This window comes from Stegastes partitus, unplaced genomic scaffold, assembly GCF_000690725.1.
Source record: "Stegastes partitus isolate 25-593 unplaced genomic scaffold, Stegastes_partitus-1.0.2 Scaffold8, whole genome shotgun sequence".
In the NCBI taxonomy this organism is placed as follows: Eukaryota; Metazoa; Chordata; class Actinopteri; family Pomacentridae; genus Stegastes; species Stegastes partitus.
Window position 1 is genome coordinate 679,859 of NW_007577739.1, and position 17,403 is coordinate 697,261.

Here is a 17,403-nt window from a genome sequence, read left to right on the forward strand (position 1 = left end):
CAGCTCCGCCATGTTATGACCTCACCGGCTAATCCCTCCCCGGAGTGTGCAGCTCAGTTGGTGCGGAGTCATGAAAGTGTTTGTAAACAACTCAGTCAGAAGGTAACTTATCAGCTGCACTGATACACTCTGTTCTGCTCACTAACGCATGCATGTCGGTGTATGGACCCGGTGCACGTATGTGTCGTGTCTTTGTCTGTCTACATTTGACATATGAGGGTGGATAACTTGAGAAATGTTAGATTTTAGGTTAGCTCGATAGCTAACTAGCAAGCATGTGTAGCTACTACCTTAGCCGGCTATGCTAATGTTGCCTCATTCAGTGGCTTATAAGCTAGCTAGGCTAACTTGTGCTAAACGGCTAGCTAGCTAAATGACATGCCTTTGTCTAGAGAGGAGTCAGTGCGCAGCTCTCGTCGGCCCATGACAGCTGGGTTTAAGTAAACACAGCTTAGGGTACATGTTGACAGGCAAGTTTGTGGCATGCTAACAGCTACTTGGCAACTACGGTTTGCAGGTTAACAGAGGCTCTGTAAGGGGGGGCTAACGCGCGGTTAGCATTACACAAATGTTATTTGGACAGGTGTGCTGTATTATAACGCTACTCGGGGGCAGATTAAACCTTTCTCTGTCTTGAATCGCGTGTTAGCGGTTAATGGAGCTTGATGTTTTCGGTTGTGTTGTCAATATTTTGTGTTAAGTCACATGTTGTGCCAAGTGTCAAATTACAAAGAGTGACACTGTGCGCCTGTGTGTGTGCTGTAGGCGCAGCAAACTGGAGTCGGACCGTCACCCACACACGTCTCTGAGTGTCAACACATCCTCCAGAGTGTCCCTAAACTTGGGATATAAAGGATGTTTGAGCTCACGATTTCTCGATGTCTTCAAGTCGACAGGATGACACGACTGTAACACCAGTGATTCATTCATAGCTGTTTGAGTAGCATTTGCAGTTGCAGAGCCTCAAGATTCCTTTCATTACCTGTGTACTGTTCACCTACTAAGTTAAGATGCCTTGGCCCTTTTCGGAGTCCATCAAGAAGCGGGCCTGCAGGTACCTCCTGCATCGGTACCTAGGCAACTTTCTGCAGGAGAAGCTGAGCTTGGATCAACTCAGTTTAGACCTTTATCAAGGCACCGGGTCCCTTGCACAAGTGCCTCTGGATAAATGGGTACGTGTCGTGTTACCTTTGTGCCTAAAGCAGATCGATTTATTTGATTTAAGCACAGTATCTTCAACGTTATTTCTCGTCCCTCAGTCACTCAATGAGCTCCTAGAGACGGCAGATGCCCCGTTTGAGGTAATCGCAGGGTTCATCCAGACAATTTCTCTCACCGTCCCATGGGCTGCCCTGCTGCAGGAAAACTGTGCCCTCGAGGTCAAGGGTTTGGAGATGGTGCTCAGACCAAGACCGAGAGTGGGTAAGGAGATACTGATTTATGTGTCATTATAGCACAATCTGGGAAACAGGGTTGACATAGATGGAAAGGGTCTGAATACACGTGTTACATATACTCATGTTGGCAACTAATTGTGCTAAAAAGTAAAAGACTTGTTGCTCTTCTAGCATCTGGAACTGAGCCCATGTATTGGTCCAGTTTCATGACAAGCAGCATGCAGCTCGCCAAAGAATGTCTGAGCCAAAAACTCACCGATGACATGGGAGAGAGTTTCCAGCCTTTTGAAGGATTAGAGAAGTTTGCAGAAACGATAGAGACAGGTACGTTTTATTTTTTTCAATCTGTGCTGGTTTAAGCATTCAGCAACTTTAACAGCCTGAAACGGTTTAATAATATAATTTATTCAATTTTCTCATTTTCAGTTCTAAGACGAGTCAAAGTGACGTTTTTGGATACTGTTCTCAGAGTCGAACACATTCCAGAAAACTCCAAAACTGGAATTGCTCTTGAGATTCGAATCAGCAAGTAAGTTTTAAATCTAGTTAAAGCATTCATCTGTTATCAGCTTCCTCTCTTAAATCTTTGTTTGATCAGAATGGAGGAGATGTAGATAAGGGGAAGTAGATTAAAAAAAAAAGAGAAACAGGCTGCAGCCAAATGTGCATCAGTTTTCACCGTCACTCTGCAGCTTCCCGTTAAGCTAATTGCATTTTGTGGTTGTGTTCAGGATTGTTTACTGCGATGAAACGGATGAGGACAGCTCAAGCGTAAATGTGCATCAGCCAACCACGTTTGCGCATAAAAACGTGCAGATGGAAGGAATCACTGTGTTCTGGGACGAGTTCTCAGACGCGTCTCGTGCTGGTTGTAAATCTTCACCGACTCCGACGGTTGGTGTCGCAAGTATTTGAAATTCAGCATTGTGGAGCTGCACGTATAAGTCTGTTCAAACACGTATCTCTTATTTTACAGGAAACGGAGCCGAAGCTCTCGCCTAGCTGGAATCCCAAAATAATATGTGAGCCTCATCCACAGTTCACAGAGCCTGTGTCCTCCACAACACCCTTTGAACCCGTGCAGGTCGGAAGCCTCGGTGGTAAAATTGAGTTGTCCCTCACTCTGAAAAACAACCTCGCTATGCCTGGTGCAAAGGTAAATGAGCCATATCACAAAATATTCTAAGAAAAAATGGCCCCTGATTATGTGTTTATCATTATGTTCTTAGGGTATTGCCACTACACACACTGTTTTGCATACTTTGCTTTTCAGCTCGACGTCGTCGGACATATCGATACGCTGATTATTCTGCTGTCCCCCCGGCAAGTTCATCTTCTTTTGGACTTGTTTGGAGCTTTCTCTGGTGGAGGTGAGCACTTTACAGATGATCAAGAACATTTGCACCAAACAAGGAAATAGTGTCACCAAATCAGTTATTTGGAAATAGAGTGAACAGACTGTTTTCTCGCTCCTCATGTGAAGGTGCACAGGAATGGACCAAGGATAGAAAGAGTCGCCCCATACAGCAAGAGGACGAGTACCGGCTCCATATGGAACTGAATCGGTGTCTGAAGAAGGATACTGCCGTGCCAGGAGCGGATCCCGACCTCTTCGAAAGCCAAAATACCAGAACCGTGTCAAGTCGAGGTTTGACTCAAACTCCATCCTGCAACTTCTACGTTTTCTTGGAAATGAGATGCCCTTATGTAACCTCTCTAATGCAAACTGTTCTCTTTTGTTGCTGCTGTAGATGATGTGTTCTTCTCCATGGCTGACATGGACATGTCTCACAGCTTGTCATCCCTCCCTCCCCTGGGTGAACCACCCACTGTTGACTTGGACTTGTCACTCAACAGTAACTACTCTGCCTCCCCGGGAGAATCTCCCTCTGCAAATGCGACAGTGAGGATTCTTTTGTGCATGTAATCGAGCAATAGCATGTGGTGAAGAGTAAGGGCTCTGGTTAAAATCCTGAAATCCTTAACAAAGTACAGGACATAGGCATGCAATCTTTACACTGCCAACATTAGGAGCTAAACAAACTCGTATTGTGAATATTGGCGGTTTAGTTTGTGTTATTCCTGATTATTGGTGTTCTCATAATATGGAATCATGTCTGTGTTTCTAGGCTCTGTGGGAGGACTATATGGATGTGCCACGACAAAAAGAGAAGCAGACCAATGAAACTCCTGTCCAGTCCAGGGATTCACAGCTCCCTCAAAAACTATTGAGGCAAACCTGTAAGCACCACAGTTTATTTATACACAAGTCCATAGACATCAAGCTATTTTCATTCCAGCAGAAGATAATAAGCTGCAAACTCTTGGCCTTGTGTGTACAGACTTATCATTGGACTGATGTATTCATTGTTGCATTTCAGCCCATCCATCCAAAACCCACGGTGATGAGTCAAGGCCAGAGCTGGTGCTGAAGTTGACACTGAGTAGTTTGGCTGTCTCGGTCCTCCACATTGACCCACTGCCACCGCCACATGCTGCTCCCAGTCCCCTCGGCCCCATGGCTGCACACTTCTTCAGCACCGTGGGCCCGGGACACCTCGCCCCGGCTGCTTTCCTTCAGTCTCGAAAAGTGTTTGATCAGGCGTGTCCCCATGATCACCTCAGGTGTGCTTTATTTTCCACTATTTCCTCTTGTGTAAGGTCTTTTCTTACTTTTTGTAGGGACAGGGTTGGGATCTGTATGTGCAAATCTGTCTTACCTGGGCTTTTTTTTTTTGCAGGTTTGTAGGCCAGGGTCTGAAGATAAACTATGAGCACTGTCAGGGATCTAGCCTGCGGACGTTCAGCACCGACATCTCCCTAAACCAGATGGAGTTTCTGGAGTGTCTGTTCCCCTCTGAGGCTGTCATTGGCGGCTCCCAAAGAGGAATTCAGTACACCGAGGTTAGACTTTGAAGCCTGAGCTAAGCATATTTTTCGCAACACTAAGCTGTGGTTGGTCGAACACTGCTTATCCTTACGGAACACCTGAAAGCTGCAGCTGGCTTGTCATTGAGAGTATTTCACTTTAGTCTCTCTGTCACACTTCAGCTCCTGACATTTGACACTGCAGCCAGTGCTGATGCACCGCTTACCACCTGCCTTCACCTGCTTTACAAACAGGCTGAGCGCAGAGGCCCTCAGGTAACTGCTTGTATTAGACTGATGTGAAACCACAACACTAATGCTCAAATGCTTTTCCTGCATGGGCATCTGGCATCCAAGCTGTTGACCTTTCGCCTCTCTGTGCAGGGCGGCCAGGTGCGTCTCAGCACCATTCCGAGGAAGGCGGAGATCCAGGTGGAGCTGGGCCCCGTGCGCTCCGAGGTGGACATCAGCATCGTGGACCGCCTCAACTCGCTACTGCAGCCTCAGAAACTAGCAACCACAGAGATGATGGCCTCTCACATGTACACGTCTTACAATAAACACGTCAGCTTGGTAAGGGTCTCCCACAAACTAGGGGATTATTGTCGCACCGTTGTATCTGATCGTATAAAACACTGCTGTCTTTAAGGCTAATCCACACTGAAATCATTTGAGTCATTTTTTCATCCACATTGACTCAGAGACTCATCTCTCTTGTTTTTTACACTTCTGCTTCTTTCTTTTTTTTTCCTGTGGTGCTTTGTGAAGCATAATTTCCACAGACAATTGTCTAAAAAGCACAATCTTTTTACATGCTTTGTGCTTTTTATTGTAGGAAGTTTTGATTTCCTACCACAGGGCCATTATGAAATGAACAGTGACTTCTCAGTTAAATTGAAAAAGTAAAATTTATATTGCATGTTTATGAGCTCTGTAGCACTCTATATAATGTGCATCTTTGTCTTTCACAGCACAAGGCCTTTACAGAGGTTTTCCTTGATGACAGTCACACTCCCACCAACTGTCACGTATCGCTGACAGTCAACGCCCCGGTGCTGGGCGTTGCGATTCGCTTCCCCATCCCCGATCTGCGCTCGGATCAGGAGAGGGGCCCTTGGTTCAAGAAGTCCCTGCAGAAAGAGGTGCTCTACTTGGAGCTGGAAGACCTTGAAGTGAAGACAGAGTTCATGGGTGGCAGTTCACCTGAACAAACCAAAATGGAGCTCACGTTCAAGGAACTTACTGGTATGTCAACCTCTAGACTGCTCTTTAAAGAATCTTAATTTGACCGTAGCGCTACATTTTAGTGGCTTTTTTTTTTCTTCTCCATTTTCCCAGGTAAGTTCCAGGAGGAGCCAGATCAACCGGCTGTCCGGTTCCTCAGAGTATCGCACAGCATGGACGGAGACATGACGACATCTGAAAGCGTCAAATTTGATTGGCCGAGGTAAGTTCGTTCAACCGACCTCAAACTGATGCGTCTATTCTGCGACATCTTTCGGTGATGTTAAATTTCTCTGAGCAGGGTCGTGCTGAAAATGAACCCCACCGCAGTTCACTCAATTCTTGAGCGTGCGACAGCTGAGGATGACGAGGGGGCCGAGGACCATTCACTGGAAGAAGAAGAGGAGGAAGGGGCGGCTCATTCACTGAAAGATGTGTGCGACTTTGGGAAACCAGAGCCGTCTCCCTTTTCTTCACGTAGGGTTATGTATGAGAATGAAGAGGTGAGTCACTGGTAAAGGGCACCATCCATCATAAACTGCAGCCCTCTACTGCATGTATAATTACATTTCCTTGTGTTGCGTAACGTGGGTCTACTCAGTTAGCATTGGACCCATTTATGAGTCAGCTGTCACCCTGATTCTCAGTGTTTATAAAGACTCCAGTCTGCTCTGTTGTCTCATGCACATCGATGCTAAATCAGAAAATTACACCTGAATCATACACGCAGAAGAGTATTCTCTTGGATGTTCGACATTCACTGCGCAGAATGATGTTTGTTCAGATCAAGCGTTTCTCTGCGGTCACTTAAAATCAGATGTGTATCTGTGAGCACGATTTATGACATCACAGATTCTGATCCAGCTGGCAATTAAATGCAACAACACGTGATGCAAATACAGTCAGAATGTGCTTTCAGTTGAGTAGGAAATGAAAAAGTAGCTCACCTTTTAAAGTTTTTTTTTTTTTGGCCTTTGTGCCTTTTTGTGCCTGGATAGTTTTAGTCAGAGAGAGACAGGAAAGTAGGGGAGAAGAACGGGGGGAGGACATGTGGGAAAGCGTCATGAGCAGGATTCAAACTCATGACCTCCACATTGGGACTGTAGCCCTGCACATGGCACCCCAGCTCACCTTTTAAAATGAAATGTGGATGCAAACTGATTTTCTGCATTAGTTGTTTTGGCCTGCATCAGTGTTGATCTGAATGTAAATGTAGTGGAGCTTAAAATAACAACTGAATCTATGACTAAGAAATGATTCAAGTGTGCACCAACAACATCAAACTTCACCCAGTGTGCACCAGGAGCATTAATAGCGCATCAGTGTTTGATGTGAAGGTAAGTCTCATTTGACAAGAATCCTTAATGTGTCCTTATACTATATATATCAAAGTTATTGTTGTAATATTCAATCATGGCCTTGATCGGAGACAGGTGTGCTTTGTACAGGTGGATAGATTTGCATTCAGGAGCGAGGATAGTGTCTGGTTTTTCTATTAACATGCCTGACCGACGCATCATTATGCAAATAGTGACAAGAGCACTGCTTTGCGTACCTAACCTGTTGACAAAGCAGGTGGTGACAGGGTTTAAATAATCTTTTTTTGTTTGTTTTTTCATTCCAGATGGTCATTCCTGGTGATGTTGCTGAGATGACAGAGTTCCAGGAAAAAACTATGAACAACTCTCGTTTTGTCCTTGAGTTGTGTTTCCCCAATGTGCAATTAGCGCTACCCAGCAAGGCATTTTATGAAAAACTACACAACAGGTAGAGTTTGCTCATAGAAACACAATAGAACAGCACGGTGAATGTTGGAGTTCAGGCTTGTCATACAAAAAAAAAAAAGCAGTTGTTTTAGAGCATATTATTTATCTGTAAGACAAATTTTGCTGTAAGGTTTCCACTTTTTTTTCCGCATCCATGGAAGACTCCTTGACAAAGACACTTGATCCCTACCTGTTTAGTATATTAAATGTATATCCTCAATGTTTTAGGATAAACAATGACCTGCTGCTTTGGGAGCCGACTGCTCCATCCCCAGTGGAGACGGTTGAGAATATGCCGTATGGAGTTGGCCTCTCTGTCGCCAGCCAGTTGATCAACACTTACTCCAAGGACAGCTTCAGCCAGTTCCGCTCCACTGGTCCCGAGGGTGAGATAACAAGAGACATTTCACACCATTCTGCAGACTCTAAACCTTGCAGTAAATGATGCATCTTTTTCGACAACCAATAGCTCGCCCAGACAAACGTTATGTTGTTCTTGCAGAGGACACCAGTGGCTCAGAGGAGGAAAACATGCACTATTACTCTCCTGCCTCTGACCTCGGCCTCAGATCTCGTAAGAAGAAAAAGCCCAAAACCCACAGCAAGACCTCCCAGAGTCTCTTCTCAGTCATCCTCAGTGTCAATCATGGCCTCGTAGCTCTTCAGGCTAATGCTAAGGTAAACTCATTCTTTCTAAACAGCTTTACGTAGCCGATCCTAGCAGCTTGTTACATGGGCAGTGAAATCGAGTTTCCTTTTATTTCCAGAAGGAGGATAAAAGCATACTGAAAAACAAACACGGCGAGTTCTGGATGGAGGTGAAAAATGCCGTTTTGTTCAGTGTCACTCAGTATGAAGGCTATAAAGACCAACACTACATCTGCTTCCACACCAGTAGCATATGCATGTATCACCAAGGTAAAGTACCTAATGCTGTACTCTTGTGTTTCGAATATGTGGCGTTTATTCCAAACCTGAGACTACATAGAGAACTACAAAACAGCTGTACTGTATTTGCATCAGTGCTGTTACGTAATTGATTGCTTATGCGTCTTTCACCATCTGTCATCCGCTCAGGACTTATTGATGGAGGCACTTTTGTCTCAGACATCAAGTTGCCATGCAGGACCCATCCCCACTGGCTGGAGCCGACCATCTATCAATCAGAGACGTCTCCAGAAAGGTCCTCAACGCCCTCAGAGGGTATTGGTCTGGAAGCCCGCAGCATGGTGTCCGTCGCTGTCAAAATCTCGTCGCAGAATGCGGAACGCAACATCAAGGTCAGATAGCAGCTACAGGGCGACTCGTGTGTCAGAGTGTGTTGTGTTGGTGGAATGCCGTTCTTTCATAGGTTCTTTCATAGGTTCTACAAGTTAAGAACCACTTCAACAAAGTCTGCTAAGCCCCTTTCAGACAAGCACTACTCTGCGTTAATCTGGTTGCATCTAAACACGTCTGACTGGTCATTTTTTCATTTAACTTGTGACACCAATCGTACTCTCAACGCTGCACAAGTCTGCACTGCACGCAGTCGCATCAACAGATAGTCGATAGGCAAAGTAGTTTAGGTGGTTATGTAATGATCAGCGAGGTCACTTTCTGCAGGTTGTTTACTTATGGAAATGTATCCACGTATATAATTAGCCTGTTACTATTAATATCCCAGTGTGAGACTGAAACCAAAAAATCTCTGATAATAAAAAAGCTTGATATGATTAAAATATTTCTGCTTTAGTAAACAGATTGAATTTTTACTGCAAATAATATCCCGACGCCTGCTATTAAACAAGTAGTTAATTGTAGCTTATAAACTGCGACTCAGTTTGATGGATCCTGAGCAATCCTGTCCTCATTAGTGAAAAATTTGCTGTAGTTCAGCTTTACTCTTTTGTTCTAAATGTTGTGAAAGTACCGGTGCTGTCTTCATCGATGTGGAAGCTCCGTCTGAATGAAGCTGTGAGGAACACTGACATAAAAGCAACCTTTGTCTAAGTCACAGAATGCTGCCGCTTGCTAAGAAAGTTACGCATCCCATCTCTGAAAAGGGCTCGAGCAACTTCAGCATCACACTGTAGGTAAAAGTTTTTAGATCTGAAATATTTTTAAAAGCCTGAAGATGTAAAACAGTGTAGTGTTTCACAACAATAGAAGAACAGATTGGTGGACAGTTTAAAACAAATAATATTTAAAATTTTCTTCTTACTTATCTTGTTATTACAATTACAGTCCCTGAGCTTGACCTTGTAACTGTCGTAGACATCACTGGAACATTTTCTGTAAACTGTAGATTGTCTGAGAGACTAAGATGACCTCTGTCATTTTACTGAGGCTCAGCAGACTATTTCATGACCATATTTGCCTTGTAAATTGGGCTGTAGTCCATCATGTTGGTTTTCTGGATCTACTATCCAGCGTAAAACCTCATCTTGCCATGTGAGAGCACAACAAATACCCATGTGTTATAGATGATGCCACATCAAGGAAATAATGGGCAAGTGCAGCCACATTTGAATGCTGGGTAATACCAGGCATCATTTTACGTTGATTATCAAATGATTCTTGTGTGTCTTTGTATTTGTATTAGAAACTTATTTAGACTTTTTTTTCAAACGACTGGCTTCTGTTTTGCTGATCATTGTTGTGATTTGTCTTCTGCAGGAGTTTCTGGTTGCTATTGGAGTAAGAGGAGCCACCCTCCAGCACAGAGTGGTCCCTCCCAGCCTGGGCTGGTACGACCAGGTAAGACACACTAGGACCACTAACTTTGATGCTAGAAAACATTTAGAACAAATGCACGCTGGAATCAGGCATTACTGATCTCATTGCCAATTTCTGTGCAACAGATTGTCGACTTCCTGAATGTTTCTGATGAACCTGTGTTGGGTTACGCCCCTCCTACATCTGTCACCACCCTTCATCTGCACCTTTGGAGCTGCTCTCTGGACTACAGGTAAAGTAGAATTCCCTCCAACCATTAATATTGAGCTAATTGTCATCATTCTAACGTGGCTCTTGTTATTCTCTTGACAGACCCCTCTACCTGCCGCTGCGATCGCTGTTGGTTGTCGAGACTTTTAGCATCTCCAGCAGCGTCTCTTTAGACCACTCTTCGTCAACGCTCAGGTATGAAAACTGAGAGGTTTAATTGTACCGAAAATGTAGAACAAAAAAGGTAATTCCTGTATTTAATGTAATATGATGTTTCCAGGATCATTTTGGACGAAGCTGCTTTGTTTCTGTCAGACAAGAGTAATGCCGTCTCTGTCAACCTAGTGCGCGGTAAGTCGGCTTCAGTGACGATGTTGTGTCCGACGTGTTTATGTGCAGCTCTGAGCAACGTTTGCCTTCGGTTTTTATCGCAGACTATGTTCAGGTGGTAGACATGGGAACCCTGGAGCTGAGGATTACAGCCGTCAAACCTGGAATAGATGGAAAATTGGTAAGAGTCACCCGTCTTTAAATGACACAATGGCTCTGTCACTCACAAATACGCTTCACAAATTCTAAACACGCTTTCACCGTCTCTTGGGTGACAGTCGGAGCCCAGGTTTGAGCTGCGCTGCTCCAGTGATGTGATCCACATTAGAACGTGCTCGGACTCCTGTGCGGCCCTCATGAACCTCATCCAGTATGTAGCCAGCTATGGAGACTTGCTGCCCCCAGCAGAACCAGAGACCAAGCAGAGCAGCAGTGCACAGAGAAGCAAGGTCAGCGGTGACGCCCAACACCATCACATGTTACACAGAATACAGTTTTAAAACACTTGATGCTTAGTTTGCTTTTGGACAGGCGGAGGCTCCTAGCCGACCGGCATCTCAGACCTCGCTGCTCGCTGAGACTGAGCAGCAGATGTTGCAGGATCTGATGAGTGAAGCCATGGAGGAGACTGACGGGCAGCAGGCACCAGGACCGCAGCAGAACGGTACTGATCTGCTCAGTAAAGAATACAGTTCCATGGGAGTTATCTCTTTAGTGAATATTTCTTTTATATTTTATATATTTTTACACATCTGCAGGTGCACACGAGGAGCAGATTCATGACCACGACCCGCCTCGCTCCGATCTGTTCCTGTTCCCAGATGAGAGCGGCAATTTTAACCAAGATTCAAGCCCCACCTACCCCATGCTCCCCTCTCCCCTCATCACACCTGCTCCCAGCCTGGCACAGGAGACCGATGACTTTTGCATCTTGGAAACTCCAGGTTCCAGAGGGGAGGTTGGTATTTACTCGCTCACCCAGTTAAGGCTACATAACACAGTGGTCCAGGTTTGTTGCTTCACTTTAACCAATGTTGTGTTTCAGGATCGAGATCAGGAGCCGGTGGTGAAACTGCTTACCTCGGACCCAGTGGAAATCAAAGACGATCACTTTAGTCAGCCTCTGGAAGGGAGTGATTCCAGTCGCGGAGCCATGAACTTTCCGATCCCGGAGGTTCGCTACCTCATTAAGGAGATCTCTGTTATCTGGCATCTTTATGGCGGAAAAGACTTTGGGAGTGTGACGTCCACAGCCTCTCCTGCTAGAAGTCGGGGGTGAGTCCAGAACGTTAAATTCTGTTTAACTTGTCTAAAGGGGAAACAGACTTGTTTATTTTGTGTCTCTTTTTCTTTTTCTTGCAGATCTACACCTCACAGCTCCCCCTCTCAAACGCCAGTCAGACAAGCCAAGGCTTCAGGGCGGGCAGCGGGCGGAAAGGGAAGGAACCCTGATGTCCTCATGGAGATCCAGCTCAGCAAGGTGAGCTTACTCCCTCCTGCAATACTTGTTGATGAGGATAAACTAACACAGATCATATAAAGGCTTTGTTTTACCATTTAACTTTTCTTTTCTTGTTTCCACAGGTCAGATTTCAGCACGAGGTGTATCCACAGCCCCCGGTGGCGTCTCGTTCAGCAGTGGACCAGCCAGTGTCCCGACAGGTGTTTGTTGTGCAAGACTTGGAGATTCGAGACAGACTGGCTACCTCACAGATGAACAAGTTCCTCTACTTATACTCGAGCAAGGAAATGCCCCGAAAAGCCCATTCTAACATGGTGAGGAAGACAGCATGCTCAAAACAATCACAAGCCGTGGTCTTTTGTAGCTTCACGAGTGCTTTTGTTCTTAGTTGACAGTTAAGGCCCTGCACATGTGTCCAGAGTCGGGCCAGGCTCCCCCCGAGTGCTGCTTACGTGTCTCTCTGATGCCTCTTCGCCTCAATATCGATCAGGTAAGACAGTCGGATACAGATGACTGGTCTAATGTGTCAGAAATCTGGCAAAGTCTTGACGTAACAGCCTTGTTTTTTGTTTCCTTGAAGGATGCACTTTTCTTCTTGAAGGACTTCTTTACTAGTCTTGCTACCGAAGTTGAGTTTTTCTCACCACCTGCACAAGAAGGTAGGACCGTTGAGTCTCACAGACGTTTATTATTGTAAATCCTAACTTAGATTCACGATTGTAATGTTGCGTTTCGCAGCTGTCTGTGTCACGACAAAGAAAGCAGCTGCCCCGGAGATCTCCTGCAGCTTCTCCAAGCACGCCGGTAGCAGCCAGGACCCAGCCCCGATCATCTCAGTGCCTGCTCAGAGACGACTGAGCCACAACGGTTTCTCCACATCTGGCAGGGAGGAAATGAACGACAGCGAAGCCTCTGCCTCTCCCTTCACAGACCAGCCAATCTTCTTTAGGTCAGTGGGACATAATGAAATATTCCAAACACCTAAAATCCATAACGTGCTTGTCTCTGTTGGGTAACGTCTTCTCTTCCTAACAGGGAGTTTCGATTTACCTCTGAGGTTCCCATTCGCTTGGATTACCATGGAAAACACGTGTCGATGGACCAGGTACACGGTCTAACAGGGAACTGTTTTAACTCCAAATGATGTTATTGGGGCTTTATGAATGACTTTATGACTTCTCTGTTTCAGGGAACGTTTGCAGGAATCATTTTCGGGTTGACGCAGCTGAATTGTTCCGAGTTAAAACTGCGGCAGTTGTGCTACAGACAAGGGTGTGTTTATCTCAGAATGTCCTGTTACACAGTCAATAAGCACATTTCTTTCACACACAATGACACCTCATACTGTATATAGTTTAAAATACTATTCACAGAGGAAAAATTTCTTTCACAGGAGAATAATACTTGCCTGTATTTCAGATTACTGGGAGTGGATAAGCTGTTTTCCTATGCAATAAACGAGTGGCTCAATGACATAAAGACAAACCAGCTTCAAGGGATACTGAGTGGCGTGGCACCTATTCACACTCTGGTGAAACTCGGTGAGTGTCACACTAGTATTAAACCCAGACACATGATTTTAGCATTGTCAGCTACTCACATTGCCATATTCTGCATTTTTGTCCACCTGTTTCTTACTTGGATAGTAAATTGCTGTGTAAAAGTTGTTAATAAAAGCGTTGAATCAGGCTCGATTAGTGTCTGGGAACAACTGGTAGTTTATAATTGCATGAATAATCTTACTATGACGATGATCCAGGTGCATCTCTCAGATACTTTCCCATTTTTGACATGACTTTCCTCTTCAGTTCATGGACTCAGGGATTTGGTCTGGCTCCCAATCGAGCAGTACAGAAAGGACGGTCGGATAGTTCGTGGATTTCAGCGCGGCACCGCCTCCTTTGGAACCTCTACTGCTATGGCTGCTCTGGAGCTCACCAACAGGATGGTGCGAACAATCCAGGTAAACTGGTTCTCCACTGACAATTAAAAGTATGTATTCATTGCTCATTCCTTTAGAAGGCATCAAACTAATTCATCGTTGTTGTAACTGTGATTTATCTTTTTTTTAGGCCGCAGCTGAGACGGCCTACGACATGGTGTCTCCTGTTCCTGATGAGAGAGACACTAAGAGAATAAAACGGTACTCCCACTATGGACTTGCTCATCAACCTGTCGACCTGAGAGAAGGTGTAGCCAAAGCCTACACTGTGGTGAAAGAGGTAAAAGAAGAAGACTAAGGCTGATAGTCTCTCTTTCGTTGTCGCTCTCAATGTCACATACGTCTTGAGGCAAATTTGTAAAAACCCATAAATTAACCGCATCATTGTTTAAGCCACAGTGTTCAAAGTGTGTGAAAAAAGTAGCGGCTTATAGTCTGGAAATGACAGTACTTCATTTACACTGAACAGAAATATAAAGTCCTTTTCTAGCATAGAGGAAAAGCTAAATCTGATTTCTATTATTAGAAAAGGCAAAAAAAATTGTGAGTTGTGTGTAAAACATTTTTGAGCTGTTCATTGAGTGAATCCAGACACTAGTCAGGTGTGGCTTTATTCAAATGACAGATGCCACAGATGATATGAGAAACACGTACAGTTGGCATGCTGCCGTGTTACGGCATGGAACGTCCTCAACTCCACCATTTGTCTCATAGGAAATCCTTCCAGTCTGTCACTCTGTCCGTTATATATATATGTAGAGATATCGTCTGTACTTGGTTGTTTCATGACGTCCATTCTGTTGTTGAGATGCATTGCGTTGAAACACCAAATACTAATTCCTCTGTGTTAAGTAGAATGGATTGCATCACTCCCTCCAGGAATTAGACAAGACCATGGTTCTGGTACCACTGACGGGTTTATCGCCACTACAACGCATTTCCACATTAACTCACCGTCGAACTGTCAAACATGCACAAATACATACAACACATTAGCAGCATGACTAAAACTAAAGATAAACAAACACTGTAAGCATTTAGCACGTACCTCGCTGGCCGCGTGTACGCCAAGAGGGAACGAGTCCGCTTCACGTCGCAAACAACAACACATTACCAAAAGAACAATGATCCTCATAAAAAGAGTTGCCTTTGCAGACGCCACCTTTCAGTGCTTGTATGACGTTCTTGCCCTTTACTTGTTGCATGTGCGCCTTGAACGACTTCATAGTGAATAAATGAAAAACAAAACGTGTCACCCTTGCAACACTAAAAGCAGAAAGTGCTTCCCTTGTCTGTTAAGAAAATAAAATATGCAAATCATATTAAATACATTTTTAACATGAATAACAATTATGGCAGCTCAAGATAGGATTTCATAAAATATTCCATGTCAAGTTTCTGTTTTTGTTCAGGATACATTAATGAAAAATAAAACTTTCCACCTCCAGGGGATCACAGACACTGCACTGACCATCTACGACACGGCCACGCGGGAGCACGAGCAGCGTGGGATGACTGGAGCAGTTGGCGGAGTTCTCCGTCAGCTGCCACCAGCAGTAGTCAAACCACTAATTATGGCCACTGAAGCCACCTCTAATGTCTTGGGTGGGATGAGAAACCAGATCCACCCAGACGCACGGCAGGAGGAGTCGCAGAAATGGAGGCAGGGCGAGGAGTAGCTCCGATCGCCATACGGTAACAGAAACCTCGACTGTGCAGCGGCCACAGCCTCTGAGCGGAAGGTGGAGAAAGGTGAGGTGGACTGCCAGCTGTGGTGTAAATAAAATAGTGTTCATCTCGTGGCAGTTTGAGCTCCCGTGATTCAGCTTGTGTCAGCTTACCAGTTCCCTCACAGTGCCTTCATGGTCATCAGCATCGTCCAGCTGTATGTTTAATCAAGGGATGTGTGAATAAGGATGAGCCACATATCGTCTTAATGTGGATTATATTCTGTTGTAGGATACACAGTGCTATTTCAAATGTAAACGCATAACAAGGAAGAAATAGGTTCTCATTGGCTTCATTTTCAGCCCTGTTTACAGATTGTGTGATTACATTCTCTAATCCTACTTGGTGTCAACAAACACTAACGTTATAGTTGTAATGACCCTTAATTTATATGATACGTACTGTACGTGGGCCTTGTTATTTACTGTAAATATTCCTAATGTGTAACATTTCATGCAAATATAAGAGAACAAGAGTAGAAACTGAATGTGTTAAAGCTGTGTAAAGTTCACTTTCAGCACTTTTAGGTGACTCGAGGGGTTACTTTGCCCAAATAAATGGCGAATTGGAGGATAACCCGAATTTGTTGTAAAGTTTCACAGTTTTATTTTTGACCTGTGATCAGTGTTGCGTAATTTTCACAGAAGCTGCTGTCCTGAAAAGCTGCTTTGTTAAATTTAAGGACTGTCGACGAGCTTTATTCCTTCGGTCTGCCGTTTTCAAACTCGTACGAGAAAGTACATCTCGAGCAAAGTCTTAATATTCTGCTTTTTTTTTTTTTTTTTGTTAAATGTATGTTTGAATATTGATGTTTGGCGTGACATGTTGTGTTACAGACATTTGATTTATTTGCTCACTTTCTTGTTTATGTGGGAAGAGTAATATTTCTTGTACATACGTGTACAGGTGACTCATGAATTTGTATTAAAAGCATGAAAGGGAAATAAAAACAGTTAAATTCACCGCTATGGAGGGTTGTTGGGTGTTTTTATTGTTGTTTTCTTTAAATTTGCAGTCTTTTTAAAAAAAAAAAACAGAACTTTATTTACTAATGAATGTGCATACAAAGAATTTAACAAAAAAGCATAAACAATTTGACAGACGTGCTCAAAATAATAAATATATTTTGACAATTTTAAATTCTATTATTTTAAAGATAATTTATAAATTGCCCAATCACGTCGGAAGCCTTTAAAATGTTACGTCATTACGTCGGAAGTTTGTGTTGCCATGGCGACAAGATGAAGCAGACTTTTCCCCACTTAAGGGTTAAAGCGCGTCGCCTGTGGTCATTTTTTTTCTTTTTGGGATGGACATAGCTGCAGATCTGAGCAGTCTCAGCTTTGAAAGTGGGCTGACCGAGGACGAGACGGACTTAATTTATCTTCGCGCCCGCGCGGCTGGACTGACGTTTTGCGGGTGCGCGCACGCAGCGTTCACGTGCGAGCTCGTCCACTCGCTGAGGTAATTAATGTTGCTGAAGTTTAACTTTACGGCGACTTCTTGCACACTTTGTGTTATAAATGACTGAAGCTGGTTTGTGTCCAGATGTGCTATTAAAAGCCACCGAGAGCCAGCGGCCTCGGCGGAGGACAGGCAGCTCTGTGTGGGGATCCTCGGGCTGGGTCGCCTGGGGAAACAGCTGCTGCTCGCCCTCCTCAGAAAAACCAGCATCAAACCATCACATATTAAAATCTCCACCAGAAGACCAGAATCAGCAGGTACACAGAGAAGTATGAACAGATGTTCTGATGCAAG

General features: G+C 44.4%; 2 protein-coding genes across 2 annotated transcripts in view; both read left to right on the top strand.

Moving 5' to 3' along the window:
* Positions 1–52: 52 nt before the first annotated feature.
* Positions 53–16,613, top strand: atg2b (autophagy related 2B). Its single transcript, XM_008283086.1, has 43 exons — positions 53–102; positions 766–1,172; positions 1,260–1,422; positions 1,569–1,721; positions 1,824–1,926; positions 2,129–2,291; positions 2,374–2,553; positions 2,671–2,767; positions 2,881–3,045; positions 3,149–3,300; positions 3,527–3,638; positions 3,779–4,022; positions 4,139–4,301; positions 4,449–4,541; positions 4,650–4,838; positions 5,237–5,510; positions 5,604–5,712; positions 5,791–5,992; positions 7,114–7,256; positions 7,484–7,641; positions 7,758–7,933; positions 8,023–8,173; positions 8,333–8,535; positions 9,914–9,994; positions 10,099–10,205; positions 10,286–10,378; positions 10,464–10,534; positions 10,618–10,694; positions 10,792–10,962; positions 11,045–11,177; positions 11,272–11,471; positions 11,559–11,788; positions 11,876–11,993; positions 12,098–12,289; positions 12,364–12,465; positions 12,556–12,634; positions 12,714–12,924; positions 13,011–13,080; positions 13,165–13,247; positions 13,395–13,516; positions 13,784–13,938; positions 14,048–14,197; positions 15,366–16,613. Exons 2-43 carry the CDS (start codon positions 1,011–1,013, stop codon positions 15,594–15,596), a joined length of 6,231 nt encoding a protein of 2,076 aa, XP_008281308.1. The 5' UTR covers positions 53–102; positions 766–1,010; the 3' UTR covers positions 15,597–16,613.
* A 341-nt stretch (positions 16,614–16,954) lies between these two features.
* The window catches only part of noxred1 (NADP-dependent oxidoreductase domain containing 1), a 2,910-nt gene continuing 2,461 nt past the window's right edge, over positions 16,955–17,403 (top strand). Inside the window, exons 1-2 of the mRNA XM_008283110.1 lie at positions 16,955–17,109; positions 17,194–17,366. Of these exons, the coding sequence (XP_008281332.1) occupies positions 16,955–17,109; positions 17,194–17,366 (328 nt within the window). The remainder of the gene's footprint in view (positions 17,110–17,193; positions 17,367–17,403) is intronic.

Coding starts and splice junctions, on each gene's coding strand:
- atg2b (XM_008283086.1), top strand. CDS start 1,011: ATGCCTTGGCCCTTTTCGGAGTCCATCAAGAAGCGGGCCTGCAGGTAC. Junction 2,292..2,373: donor AATCTTCACCGACTCCGACG/GTTGGTGTCGCA, acceptor CTTATTTTACAG/GAAACGGAGCCGAAGCTCTC. Junction 7,257..7,483: donor TATGAAAAACTACACAACAG/GTAGAGTTTGCT, acceptor TCAATGTTTTAG/GATAAACAATGACCTGCTGC.